The 13,888-nt window shown below is 45.0% G+C and overlaps 1 protein-coding gene across 3 annotated transcripts in view; it reads right to left on the reverse strand.

Annotated features, from left to right (window-relative positions):
• LOC129714674 (signal transducer and activator of transcription 1-like) overlaps positions 1-13,888 on the reverse strand; it is a 38,245-nt gene that overhangs the window by 2,572 nt on the left and 21,785 nt on the right. For all 3 annotated transcript variants that reach the window (XM_055664425.1, XM_055664424.1, XM_055664423.1), the window contains 12 exons: positions 13,091-13,153; positions 10,696-10,716; positions 9,313-9,406; positions 8,905-8,952; positions 8,063-8,146; positions 7,349-7,447; positions 6,365-6,500; positions 5,348-5,400; positions 4,886-4,980; positions 2,592-2,731; positions 1,746-1,934; positions 110-167 (listed from right to left, as the gene is read on the reverse strand). In XM_055664425.1, coding sequence (XP_055520400.1) covers positions 110-167; positions 1,746-1,934; positions 2,592-2,731; positions 4,886-4,980; positions 5,348-5,400; positions 6,365-6,500; positions 7,349-7,447; positions 8,063-8,146; positions 8,905-8,952; positions 9,313-9,406; positions 10,696-10,716; positions 13,091-13,153 — 1,080 coding nt within the window. The remainder of the gene's footprint in view (positions 1-109; positions 168-1,745; positions 1,935-2,591; positions 2,732-4,885; positions 4,981-5,347; positions 5,401-6,364; positions 6,501-7,348; positions 7,448-8,062; positions 8,147-8,904; positions 8,953-9,312; positions 9,407-10,695; positions 10,717-13,090; positions 13,154-13,888) is intronic.

A 13,888-nucleotide genomic window follows, 5' to 3' on the forward strand; every position in this document is an offset into this window, starting at 1 on the left:
GACACATCGCCCCTTCCCCTCTCTATATCTCTCTTTAATGGTCAACCAAGCAATCCCAACCTCTTAGAAATAAATAAACACAGGTATGGTCAAAAAGTAATCTTCTCACCTTTCCGATACCACAATTAATCGGGTTCTCAAGTATTTATTGTGCTTCAACTGCACGTCTGCAAAACAAAAAACAAGACACACTTATAAAGAGAATTGCAACAATTTCTGATTCTGTAAAATTAAAATAATATTTCCCCAGTCCCAGATATTTCAAGGAATCTTGGGACAAGGTTTTTTTTTTTGTTTTTTTTTTTTAAATGTGTTCACCTTATGCCATGTGAAGTTAATGGGGCAATGATAGTGGTGCATGTTTGTTCAAATTTCTTCAAAACTAAACATACTGCATTGTATATTTGATCATAATGATGCTGATGCTCAAGATTCAAGAGAGTTTATTGTCATGTGTCCCAGATAGGACAATGAAATTCTTGCTTTGCTTCAGCACAACAGAATATAGTAGGCATAAATAAATACAGAACAGAACTGATCAGTGTGACCATATGCTGCTGGCCCTCTCTCACCCACTTGCAGTATTTCCAACTCACTATTGTAAGAAGTCCCGACCATTCATAGTCTATGTCCTAGTCTTATTAGTCCTTAACTTCAATCACTTTTAGAAACAAGGAACTGTAGATGCTTGTTTACCAAATAAAAGTGCTGGAGTAACTCAGTGGGTCGGGCAGCATCTCTGGAGACCATGGATCGGTGGAGTTTCAGGTCTGGACCTTTCTCAATCACTTGACCACCCACATACCTTAAGATTAGATCTAGTACCCCCCCACCCCCCTTCATTAGATGATGCACTAGCTCAAAAAGCTGTCCTAGACACATTTTTTTCATTCCACCGCCTCCAACATTCGAGAAGTTGCAATCACCTCCTATCATAACCTTATTCTTCTTAAACCTGTGATTCGTCTACACAGATGCTCCTCCATCTCCTGATACTTGTTAGGTCTGTAGTACATCCTTGACAAAGTGATCACTCCCTCCCCAACTTTGTTTCTAAGCTCTACCCACATGGCCTCATTTGAAGACCTTCTGGGATATCCTCCCTCATTATCGCAGTAATGGACTCCATCAAGAGACAATAGACAATAGGTGCAGGAGGAGGCCATTCGGCCCTTCGAGCCAGCACCGCCATTCAATGTGATCATGGCTGATCATCCCCAATCAGTACCCCGTTCCTGCCTTCTCCCCATATCCCCTGACTCTGCTATTTTTAAGAGCCCTATCTAGCTCTCTCTTGAAAGCATCCACAGAATCTGCCTCCACCGCCCTCTGAGGCAGAGAATTCCACAGACTCACCACTCTGTGAGAAAAAGTGTTTCCTCGTCTCCGTTCTAAATGGTTTAGAGGAACATGGGCCAAATGTGTTCGGCACGGACTAGAAGGGTCGAGATGGCCTGCTTCCGTGCTGTAATTGTTATATGGTTATATGGTTAAATGGGATTAGCTTAGATGGGGTATCTAGGACTACATGGATGTATTAAGCTAAAGGACCTGTATCCATGCTCTTTGACTCCAAGACTCGAAATACCTACCAAAGATCGGTATTGAGAAAAGATTCTCCTTACAGACTTAAAGGACAAACCAGGTAGGTTTTAAAAAAGTGTTAAGACAATCAAATGGTCTTTGTTATGATTCCACTCGATTATGGTACAAAAACTATTGTTACTCCTCATACAACAAAATACCTGCATCTGAATCCAAGTAATATTTCCCAAATGCCTCATCCTTGGGAATGTTTGGGTACAGATAAAGCAGGGGGTGTTCAGGGACATTCTCCTCTGCCATTACTTTGTAGAATCGAACAATCTCTGAGAGAGGGATGTTGGTCAGGTGACCCTTGGTGTACGGTTCCACAGATCGAATTTTGCAATCCCCTGCAGAGGCAAGCAGCACAACAATGGTTTCAAAAGTTACGCATCATTTAATACAAGAACACAACAAACAGGAGCATGAGCAAGCCATTTGGCTGATTTAAAAAAAACAAAAAAAACTCTCATCTCCGTTTCCTTATTCCGAGACCGGGACCCCTGGCTGTTTAGTCCCCAGCCAGAGGGAAACACCTCCCCTATCTTCCCACCATCAAGACCATGAAGAATTTTGTATACTTCCATAAAACCACTTTTCCATCCCCACACTGACCAGCGCTCCCTGCAAATCAACACTATCCTACACACACTAGGGACAATTTACATTAATACCAAGCCAATTAACCTACAAACATGTACGTCTTTGGAGTGTGGGAAGAAACCGAAGATCTTGGAGAAAACCCACGCGGTCACGGGGAGAACGTACAAACTCCGTACAGACAGCGCCCGTAGTCGGGATGGAACCAGGGTCTCTGGCGCTGTGAGGCAGCAACTCTACCGCTGCTCCACTGTGCCCCCGTTCTTGGGAATATTAATTCATTTAACGTGACTCTGTATAAATTCAAAATAAAACGACCACCTTAGAAGAACAAGCCCACCCCCATTCACGTCACGGGACAAGAACTCTCCTGGTTACACTCCCCAAGTGACCCTTCCATTACTTACCGTTGGGTAAGTGCTCTACCCATGTGAATGTAATACCACCATCTTTACTGCTCTCACTGAAGCGAAGCAGGAACGTGCCAGACTGCTTGTCTTTTAACAATTTGCGTTCTCTCTTCTTGCTCACAAACCCAATGATGTGCCTGGAAGACAGGAAAACCAACATCAGCCACTCTGTTTCTTTACTCTGAGGGTGGTGAATCTGTGGAATTCTTTGCCACAGAAGGCCACGATGGCCATCAATGGTTATATTTAAGGCAGAGATAGATAGATCATTAATTACTATGACAATAGATAATAGGTGCAGGAGTAGGCCATTCGGCCCTTCGAGCCAGCACCACCATTCATATGGGTGTCAGGGGCTATGGGGAGAAGGCAGGAGAATGGGGTTAGGAGGGAGAGATAGATCAGCCATGATCGAATGGCAGAGTGGACTTGATGGGCCGAATGGCCTAATTCTGCTCCAATCACTTAAGAATTTATAAGGGATTGGGAAGAATGGATATGGCCAATTACAATCCCACACTTCCTGTTGCTTTGCAAATACAAATTACCCAATCCGAATTGCTCAGTTAATGTCATTAAATATATGGATTATTTTCTAGTTAAAAGAGCTTAAAAGTGTCTGATAGTTGAGGTTATTTAAGATGGTACCACAGTGGGAAGAACGACATTCTGAATCAATGTTACCATGGCACCCAGACCACCATCTTGCTTTCCTTCAGTTCTACTGGTGCAATTGCCCAGAAAGATGGAATCTGCAGAAGCAGCAAAGCTCAACAGAATGGATGACGAGTCCAGCTCATCTTCCTTCAAAACAGAGCAGTTCAAATGACAAGATAGCATAACAACATAAGCGAGCAGAGAGCGGCTATTGGGCCCCTTTTGTCTGCTCAGCTATTCAAGATCAGGTCTGCCCTTTTTCCTCCACTCTACCTTCCTGCACAATCCCCATTTCCACAATTCCTTTCACATTTAAAAATACATTGCTTTTTTTTAGTGACAGTACATGCCGATATAGTGTACTGGGACCTTAAAAAAAAATTAGATAGCATTTTTTTGAATTTTTAATATTACAGAAAGATTGCCAAGGTTTAAAAAAATAAAAAATATCAATTAAATTGGGCAGTCAGGCCCTTAAGCAGTAACATTATAGGATGACAATCCGTTATAGATACCAACAAGAAGCAATGAAATGCGACCAGCATTATTTTGTCTAAAACAAAAGCACTGTAAAAGTCTGTTGCTGTTTTAAACTGAAGAAAGACACAAAATGCTAGAGTAACTCAGTGGGACAGGCACCATCTCTGGAGCGAAGGTATGGGCGACATTTTGGGTCGAGACACTTCCTCAGGGAAAAGGGAAATGAGAGATATATAAACGGTGAAGAAGAAATATAGAACAAATTAATGAAAGAAATACAAAAAAAGTAACAATGATAAAGGAAACAGGCCATTATTAACTGTTTGCTAGGTGAGAACGAGAAGCTGGTGTGACTTGGGTGGGGGAGGGATGGAGAGAGAGGGAATGCAAGGGTTATATGAAGTGAGAGAAATCAATACTCACTGGGCTGTAAGCTGCCCTAGTGAAATATGAGATGCTGTTCCTCCAATTTGCATTTAGCCTCACTCTGACAATGGAGAAGGCTTAGTAACCGGGAGATCAGGTAGATCCAGGCGGACTGAGCAAAGGTTACAGTATTTGGCAGTAATAAACTAGACATCGTGATACTTTTTAACCATCTCACATTTCATATTTTTTCCCAGTTTGCAGATTGTCAACACTGGCAAATCCACGATCGTCTCCCTGGGTCTCTTCACCAATGTGTTAACCTGCTCCTTTTCGGACAAGAGCCGGCCTTGCTTGTCATCTCCCTACACCACCATGATCTCTATGCACACTTTACCCTTCCTTATCTCCGTGTGTCCCCCCTCTCCCCTCACTCTCAGTCTGAAGAAGGGTCTCGGCCAGAAACGTCACCCTCTGCCCGTCCCGCTGAGTTACTCCACCATTTTGTGTCTGTCCACCATGGTCAAGATCTTTTATGGAGATCTAACTCCATCAGCACCTGGACAATCAAGCCAAACCGATGTTTCAACTTTGTATACGTCTGATTATCTTAACACAGAGAAGGTGCAAATATCTATTTGCTAAATTGCCCAAAATCTATTATGAGCCCAGCTTCTGTTAAGTCATAAGACCATTTCAACCATCAACCACACTGCTGCCGCTGTATTAATCTCTCCACATGCATTAAATATCAAAGCTATGAGCGCACAACACTGAGGCCACTTTACCCGTCATTCCAGATATTCTCAAAGTATTTCTTAATAAGGTCCAGGATCCCTTGCAACCAGAGCCAGAAGGAGAAGTTCTGTCTTGGTAAATTCTCCTGTGATAAGACATCAAAAACCGTTAAAAATGCTTAGAATAAAACTGTAGACTGATAGAGTAAAAATATACAACACATAATCTTGTATAATCTTACGAGATGCCAAGACCAACCTACAGGGGGGAAGCTGTGAGCCGTGGTGGGGAAGGTCTAGATCTAGAGGGAGAGGTCTCTGGGTAAGAGACCCACCAATTGGGACGGAAATGAAGAAACATTTCTCGTCTCTGGGAGCTAATCTTTGGAATTCTCTAATCCAAAGAGCTGTGCTGATTCAGTCATTGAATATATTCAAATCTATATTTTGGAATATGGGGTTACCCGTTTCAGGCAGGAAAATAGATTAAGGCCAACAATACGTTCATCTTACCTTTGAAAACTTTGCCCAAGTAATGTAACAGTCTGCATAGTTTTCTTGAAGCCCTAAAGAATGCAAGAAAAACAAAACACCAAATTGGAAACAAAATGGAGCTTTCCTCGAGACTGCAGAATCAAAACACATTTTGTCAATTTAGCCACAAAGAGTCACATAATAGAATTGATTTTAGAAAGCTACCGATTGGTGTACTTTGCATGCATTCAGCTCACCTATGCACCCTGTCCTGCTGTCTCCCCCCCTCCCCATAGTTGCAGCTTTATAAACTGTGAGGAGGCTGCATTTTGGACTATTGCGTGCACCCCAATACAGGAAGGATGTGGAGGCTTTGGAGAGCATGCAAAAGAGGTTTATGAAGACACTGACTGGATTGGAGTGTATTAGCTACAAGGAGAGGTTGGATTGCTTTCTCGGGATCATCAAAGGTTCAGGGGTGAGCCGATAGAAGTATTAGAATTATGAGATGCACCGATCGGATAGATAAAAGCAATCTCTCCCCCAAGTGGAAATGATAAATACTAGCGGCCATAGATTTAAAGTAAAAGGGGGAACGTTTAAAGGAGATTAAACACACACACACGCACGTGTGCAAAAGGGTCAAGACTATCAAAAAATTTTAACACTATCAAAAAATTTTAACATTTTAATGTCAGTTTTGCTGAACCAAGAAACAAAGGCCAGTGAGCACAGGGGTGATGAGTAAACGGGCCATGGTGTAAGTTAGGACATTGGCAACATTTAGGGTGATCTCAAGGTTACAAGTGAGAAAACTAGGGAGATCAGTCAGGACTGTGTTGGAATCATCGATTAAAGATTGCGCAATTGTGCTTTCACAACTATCCAATGTTCATAATTATTTGATCACGTTGTTTAAAATCTCAACTGATCATGGTAAGATCTGTAGACCTCTCGCTTACTGGGTTATTAATAATTCAGCCTTTTGGATTACTAATCCTATAGCATAACCACTACCTCCACCTCTTACCCCAAGAAAGGCAGTAATCAACTCACCAAATAATTTTTCTGCCAACATGTCAAGCTGCTCAGTGTCCAAATGTCTCTTGGTGTTTGAAGAAAACTGCCAGCTCAGTGTCTCCGAGAGCTGACTCCATAGTGCCGTGGGAGGGTTAGAAAAGAATGTCATATTCTAGGAGAGAGAGGAACGAATTTTAACTCTGAGATCTTCCTATGGAGTTAATAGTTGTATTCAAAAATATGACAAGCATTGGTACAGTAAACCTTCGTTACAACAGACAATGGGTGGTGGGAAATGGTGTCCGTTATTGCCATTTGTCGGGATAACGAAGAAATGCAGATGATGGTTCATACACAAAGATGCTGGAGTAACTCAGCGGATCAGGCAGTACCTCTGGAAAACATGGATAGCAAAGATCCTATAGCGGAGGAGCAAGATAGACCACTCCTGCTAAATTCAATGGGCTGACGTGTGGTACACAACGGAGCGGAACGTGTGCCTTTTTTCCATCCATTTCAGTAACCCGACTCGCAGTGTAATCAACGTTGCGGGGGAACAGTTTGTGTTAATAAATTATAATTCTGAAAATTAGAAGATTTTTACCAAATGACTTTTATTTTTACGAGGATGTTTCCGTAACTGGCTTCCGTCTCCGCACTAGCTCCGCTACGGGATCTTTGGTGCGGAGACGGAAGCTGGTTACAGAAATGGGGCCGAAAATTACCCATGAATCTGCCCATGACCGTACTACATCTTTTTCGTCGAGTGATCCATCTTGCTCGCTATAGGATCTTTGGTGGATAGGTGATGTAGGGACCCTTCTTCAGACTGATTCAGTCTGCTGAGTTACTCCAACACTTTGTGTCGTCCACCCAGTGGTCACTTCAAGTTACTATCAGCACTCGTTCAATTGTCTAGCCAGTAGAGCACACAGCAGATATCGGCACCCACTGCAGCTGAGATGCAGAAGGAGACAGAGAGTCATTCCAATCACTCCCCACCCCCCCACAGGCCCTTACCTGAAGATCACTGCAGAGCATGTTGTACCAAACCACTGAAGCCCAGCCGCTGAGGAGCTGGCTGGCATTTGAGATGACAACAACAGGTAAAGTACTTGTCTGTCAAAAACAAGGAAGATTTTAAAGCAATTATAGGGAGAAAATAAAACCACTATTGAATCAATATAGCAATGCATGAAAGCTAAATGGGGTGCGTTAAGGCACATCCTTTCATGTCCCAAAATACTTCAGAATCACCAGGGTGGCATGGTGGCTCAGCGGTAGTTGCTGCCTTACAGCAATTGCAGCGCCGGAGACCCGGGTTTGATCCCAACTACAGGTGCTGTCTGTACGGAGTTTGTACGTTCTCCCTGTGGGTTTTCTCCAAGATCTTTAGTTTCCTCCCACACTCCAAAGACGTACCGGTTTGTAGGTTAATTGGCTTGGTAAATGTAAAAAATGGCCCTAGTGTGTGTCGGATAGTGTTAGTGTGTGGCGATCGCTGGTCGGTGTGGACCCAGTGGGCCGAAGGCCGAAGGGTTAGTCTCCAAACTAAACTACTTAGCCAACCTCATTTAACACAACAACACAAGCTTCCTTTCTCCAACAAGTATAAACTCAGCGCTTTACTGACTAGATCTAGTTTAACCTCCAGTTTAAATTCCATTTGGAATATTTTGGAGGAACAAGAAACAAGAATCTATGGCAACAGGTACTGCATAGTGGAAAACCTACCTCAAGTTTGAGGATGAGATCTTGGTAAACCAGCTCCGTCTCAAAGCTAATTAGATGGAGCTCTTCTGTTACAACAAGGGACGTCTGCAGAGGGAATGGATGTGGCGACGAGGGATGGAGGTTGGCGAATGAGGGAGAAAGACAACAACATTAGCAGGATGATAATTAAAACCGGCACAGAAATAGCAGCTCATGACCAATATAAAACTCTAGAAATTGGTTACAAAACTGGCATAAGAATCACACCCACTTTTTTTCCTCCCCCAAACATAAAATGTTTTAAACTGAATTAAAGATCGTAAGTGGAGTAAAGTGAATACACAAATAACTGCAGATGCTGTTTTACAAAAAAAAAAATTGAGAGTGTTGGAGTAACTCAGCGGATCAGGCAACATCTCTGGAGGACATGGACGGGCAACGTTTCAGGTCAAAACCCTTGGGCATCAGGGTGGCACAGTGGTGGAGTTGCTGCCTTACAGCGCCAAAGACCCGGGTTCAATCCCGACTACGGGTGCTGCATGTACGGAGTTTGTACGTTCTCCCCGTGACCGCGTGGGTTTTCTCCAAGATCTTTGGTTTCCTCCCACACTCCAAAGGCGTACAGGCTTGTAGGTTAATTTGCTTGGTATAAATGTAAATTGTCCCTAGTGCGTGCAGGATAGTGTTCATGTGTGGGGAATCGATGGTTGGCGCAGAATCAATGGGCCGAAGGGCCTGTTTCCATGTTGTATCTCTAAACTAAACTCTCTGCACAAGCCCATTCACGCCCCAGTAACCTAGCAACTTGAACGAGAGTCTAAGTGACAAGTAACAGGCAGAAATCTCCATAGTGCTTGCATTACCTCATTGCTTCCTTTGCCTCCAATAAGAGACTTCTGCTCCTTAAGTTGCTGCAATTGAGAAAAATACAATTATGATCAAATGTGCGATATTCATTAACTAGAAACCCACCACACAAATTACTCAAAGGTCAATACAATACAATATCAATACGGCTTTATTTGTCACATTGCACAAAACGTGCAAGTGAAATGAATTTGCCAGCAGCGGTACAATGAGAAAGAACACACAAAAACATAATGAAAATTTAACACAAACATCCACCACAGCATTCATCACTGTGGTGAAAGGCACAAATATTGGCCCGTCCTCCTCCATTTCCCCCGTGGTCGGGACCTCAACCCTCCGCAGCCGTCGCTGCTGGCGTCCAGATGTGCAGACAAGGTGAATAAAAATAGCCACGCTCTTACCAAATGTCGGAAATCAACGCACAAGCCCCCAAACTTGGATTCTGTCATGTTCATTGCCTTCTCGTTTGTGCCGAGAATATTGAATTTGCGATACCTGGTGAATAAAGTATTGACTTCAGTAACTTTGACGGCAAAGATCAATAAAAAGTAAATTTATAATTCAAAGTCACGCGCCATTTAAATGGTACATACACTCATAGGGCACAGTGGCTAGCGTGTAGAGCCACAGCCTTACAGTGTCAGACACCCCAGTTTAATCTTGACCTCTAGTGCTGTTTGTGCAGAGTTTGTGACTGTACAAGCTTCCCCCAGGTGCTCCAGTTTCCTCCCGCATCTCAAAAACATGCAGGTGGATAAGTGAAAGTTATCCTTAGTGTGTAAGTAAAGTCCTGTCCCACTTACGCGTTGAGGCGTACGGGCATCGTATGGCCGCGCGGGACCGGTCCCACTTAGAAGCGCGGAGGGGTATGTAGTTGTGCGCGACATCGTGCGGGGCTCCGAAATTTTCGTAGTGAACGAAATCTTCGCGCGCCAACGACCTGTCGCGGAACTGACGGCCAAAGTGGGACAGGCACAAGACCCTGGTGCGACGCGACGTCTCACCTCCAACAGCAGAAGCAGGCAAACGATCGCCGAACTCGGCCTGGGACTCACGGCCGTTGCGGTCCGGATCCGCCCCCACTTCTACTCCCAGAGCTGGGGCAAGAAAATTGAAGATAGAGACAAAATGCAGGAGTAACTCAGCGGGACCGGCAGCATCCCCGAGAGAAGCAATGGGTGACGTTTCGGGTCAAGACCCTTCTTTTCAGACTGAGGAAGAGTCTCGACACGAAACGTCACCCATTGCTTCTCTCCAGAGATGCTGCCGTTCCCGCTGAGTTACTCCAGCTTTGTGTCCATCTTCAAATGACTTCACGCACTCCAGACGGCCGTGCGGACGCATGTAATGGCGCCCGACCTTCGCGGCTCAACGTGATCACGAGGTTGTGTAATTTGCGTGCCAAGGACACGTAAGTGGGACAGGCCCTTAAGTGAGAGAATCTGACGGGAGTTGAGAATATGGGGGAGAATAAAATGAGATTAGTGCAAATGAACGCTTCATAATTGGCACCGACTTGACTGATGAGCCCATTTCCGTGCGGCATCTCTGTGGCTAACCCAGAATCTATTACAAACAATCATTTTTGTGCCTTCTCTTTTCCACAGTCAGCTGACAGATTATTATTGAAAGACAACTGCCCAATCTCCTTGGCCAGATTTAGTTATCAAGGATGATGATAAAACAATTGGTTCAAAGTGGAGCAGCCATTCTATCATTTATTACATCCATCATCAAGACATTTATTTTTTTTTAAATAAAGATTACTAATATAAAAGTCTTACCCTTTTCCGTTTGGTGAACTCCTGCAAGTTAAAAAAAAGTTTAAGAATTGACAAATAGTTTAAGGTTTACTTAGTTCATCTCATCTGGACAAAAAAAACATTCAAAGGCCACAGATGACAGAGTAGTATTTAAAGCTGAAAGAAAAATCTTCCTGGCAAATATCTTTAAATCACATCATGTATTCAGTGTTGCAAACAAGAACAACAGGGCAATTACGATGACCTCAAAGATGAATACCAAAGCAAGAGATTTTCAGAGAAGATTGTTTTCAGACTGTTAAGGGCTTGGACACGCTAGAGGCAGGAAACATGTTCCTGATGTTGGGGGAGTCCAGAACCAGGGGCCACAGTTTAAGAATAAGGATTAAGCCATTTAGAACGGAGATGAGGAAACACTTTTTTCTCACAGAGAATGGTGAGTCTGTGGAATTCTCTGCCTCAGAGGGCGGTGGAGGCAGGATCTCTGGATGCTTTCAAGAGAGAGCTAGATAGGGCTCTTAAAAATAGCGGAGTCAGGGGATATGGGGAGAAGGCAGGAACGGGGTACTGATTGGGGATGATCAGCCATGATCACACTGAATGGCAGTGCTGGCTCGAAGGGCCGAATGGCCTACTCCTGCACCTATTGTCTAGGATTAATGAGGATGTTGCCAGGACTAGATGGTGTGAGCTATTGGGAGAGGTTGAGTAAGCTGGGTCTCTATTCCATGGAGCGCAGGAGGAAGAGGGGTGATCTTATAGAGATGTATAAAATCATGAGAGGAATAGATTGGGTAGATGCAGTCTACCTTGCCCAGAGTTGGGGAATTGATAGATAGATAGCCTTTTATTGTCATTCAGACTTAGTCTGAACGAAATTGCAGCAGTCTTACATATAATACAATACAATAAAACAACACTAAACACACATTAACATCCACCACAGTGAGTCCACCCAGCATCTCCTCACTGTGATGGAGGCAAAAGTCTTAGGTCGCAGTCTCTTCCCTCCTCTTCTCCCTCTGCGCTGGGGCGATACCCCACTGGGCGATGTTAAAACAGTCCCGCGGCTCAAACACCGCGGCCCGGGGTGGTTGAAGCTGCCGCCCACCAGTCCTGCAGAAACAGTTGCTGGCCCGCGGCAGAACCCCGGACTCAGGCCACCGCCGCCAGAACACCGTCCCAGCCACCCTCACGTGAGTACTGCGCCGTCTTCAGCCTCGGGCTGGGCCGCCCCGACTTGGGCGTCGCTTCTTCCCCGGACTGGGCCGCCCCGACTTGGGCGTCGCTTCTCCCACCGGACCGGGCCGCCCCGACTTGGGCGTCGCTTCTCCCCCCGGACCGGGCCGCCCAGACTTGGGCGCCGAACCTCCTCGGGCTGCCAGCGCCGGACCTTCCCGAGCTCAGCTGCTCCGACGGGAGCCTCGTTCCACCCTCGGGCTGGCCGTCCTCACGGGAGCGTCCCAGCCTCTTCCAGCCCTGAGTCGGACCACCCTCACGGGAGCGAGCTCAGAGCGAGTCCTGACGGTGCTCTGCCTCCGGAGCCTCGAGGTCGTCAGCTCCATTTGGCCTCAGCGCAGACGGAGGCAGAGAAGGGGAATACGACAAAAAGGTCGTATGCCCCCGCAGGGGGAGACTGCAAACCCCGTTTCAAACCCCCCCCCCCCCCCCAAAACACAAGCTAAAACCAAAAAACTGAACTAACCAAACAAATAAACAACATAAAAAACACAAAGACAACGGGACCGCCGGTAAGCCGCTGCAGCCAGAGCCAGAGAACCAGAGGACATAGATTTAAGGTGAAGGGGAAATGATTTAATAGGAATCCGAGTAGCTATTTCTCACAAAGGGTGGTGGCTGTATGGAACAAGCTGCCAGAAGAGGTAGTTGTGGCTAGGACTATCACAACGTTTAAGAAACAGCTATAGACAAGTGCATGGATAGGACAGATTTGGAGGGATATGGGCCAGACGTGGGCAGGTGGGACATGTTGGCCGGCGTGGGCAAGTTGGGCCAAAGGGCTTGTTTCCACAGTGCATCACTCTATGACTCCAAGTGTACAGACTTTTCAATTGTTTTTACAGTAATAAAACAGGAACCATTATTTTGATCACAGGGAGGAAGTGAAGCTGAGCTTCCTTGTTGTCTATCAGCAGATACAAACCCAAACCTATTAACTTTTCTTCAGATTCAAACGTTCTAGTGGTACCCTGCCAACTCCTGGGAGCGCTTTGTAGCACATCGATCCTAATCCCATGGGAAAGGAGGGGGCAAGGATTTTTCTTTGCAGAAGCATAAAAAGCAGAGAATCATTTAAAAAAAACAAAACAGAAAAACACAATCCTTTAATGACAAAGGGTAGAAGCAGGTTTAAGAATGGAATCTGTTTTTACAAGTTTTGTCGACAATCACTTACTTATCGATGCAAGCTTTCACTTTCATTAAATGATTTGCCACCTCCGGCAGTTTCACCAACAGACTGAGGGGAGAGAAAATAGAATTTTTTTTAAGTGGGACTGGCAAGAATCAATATTTCAAGAGTAATTCATCAAGCTTGGTCTGCCAATGTTTTGTCAGTGTGTTAAAGGGCCAGAAACAGTCCCACTGGTGGGGGGGCAGTAGGAAATGGGGAAGTGGTTGGCGAACACTTTCCCCACCTGTTCTCCGAATTACAAAGATACAAGGGGTCACAAATTGGCAGGCCCTGAAACAGGCAAGGCGTAGAATACGTTCTAATGCGGACAAATGGGATTAGTGTAGAGGGGCAAAAAAAACAAACAGGCATGGACATGATGGGCAGAAGGGCCCATTTCTGTGCTGTACAACTAGGATTCTTAAGTATAAGGGCCACAGACGCAAGTGCTAGCGTGAGGCATTGGTACAGCTAGATACCCGATGGTCAACATAGATGTGGTGGGCTAAAGGCGACTCTAACCAGGGTGTGTGAAGGTCAAGAGGTTGCACAAGCCTGAATATTCAGCCTTCTACCTTCCAGACAGCTAGATATTACCATACATTAGAGATGGCCATATAATCTAGATTGATGTTCCTCGTGAACTGAATTACAGCTCATTTCTGGTCCTCTGGGTGATCCAGAACACCTTGCGGGCATGTGGGACGAGTGTAGCTGGGACACGTTGGCCTGTATGGGCAAGTTGAGCCGAAGGGCCTGTTTCCACGCTGAATGACCCTAATATATGGCAATTAAGTACTC

Source organism: Leucoraja erinacea, chromosome 40 (genome assembly GCF_028641065.1).
Source record: "Leucoraja erinacea ecotype New England chromosome 40, Leri_hhj_1, whole genome shotgun sequence".
In the NCBI taxonomy this organism is placed as follows: Eukaryota; Metazoa; Chordata; class Chondrichthyes; order Rajiformes; family Rajidae; genus Leucoraja; species Leucoraja erinaceus.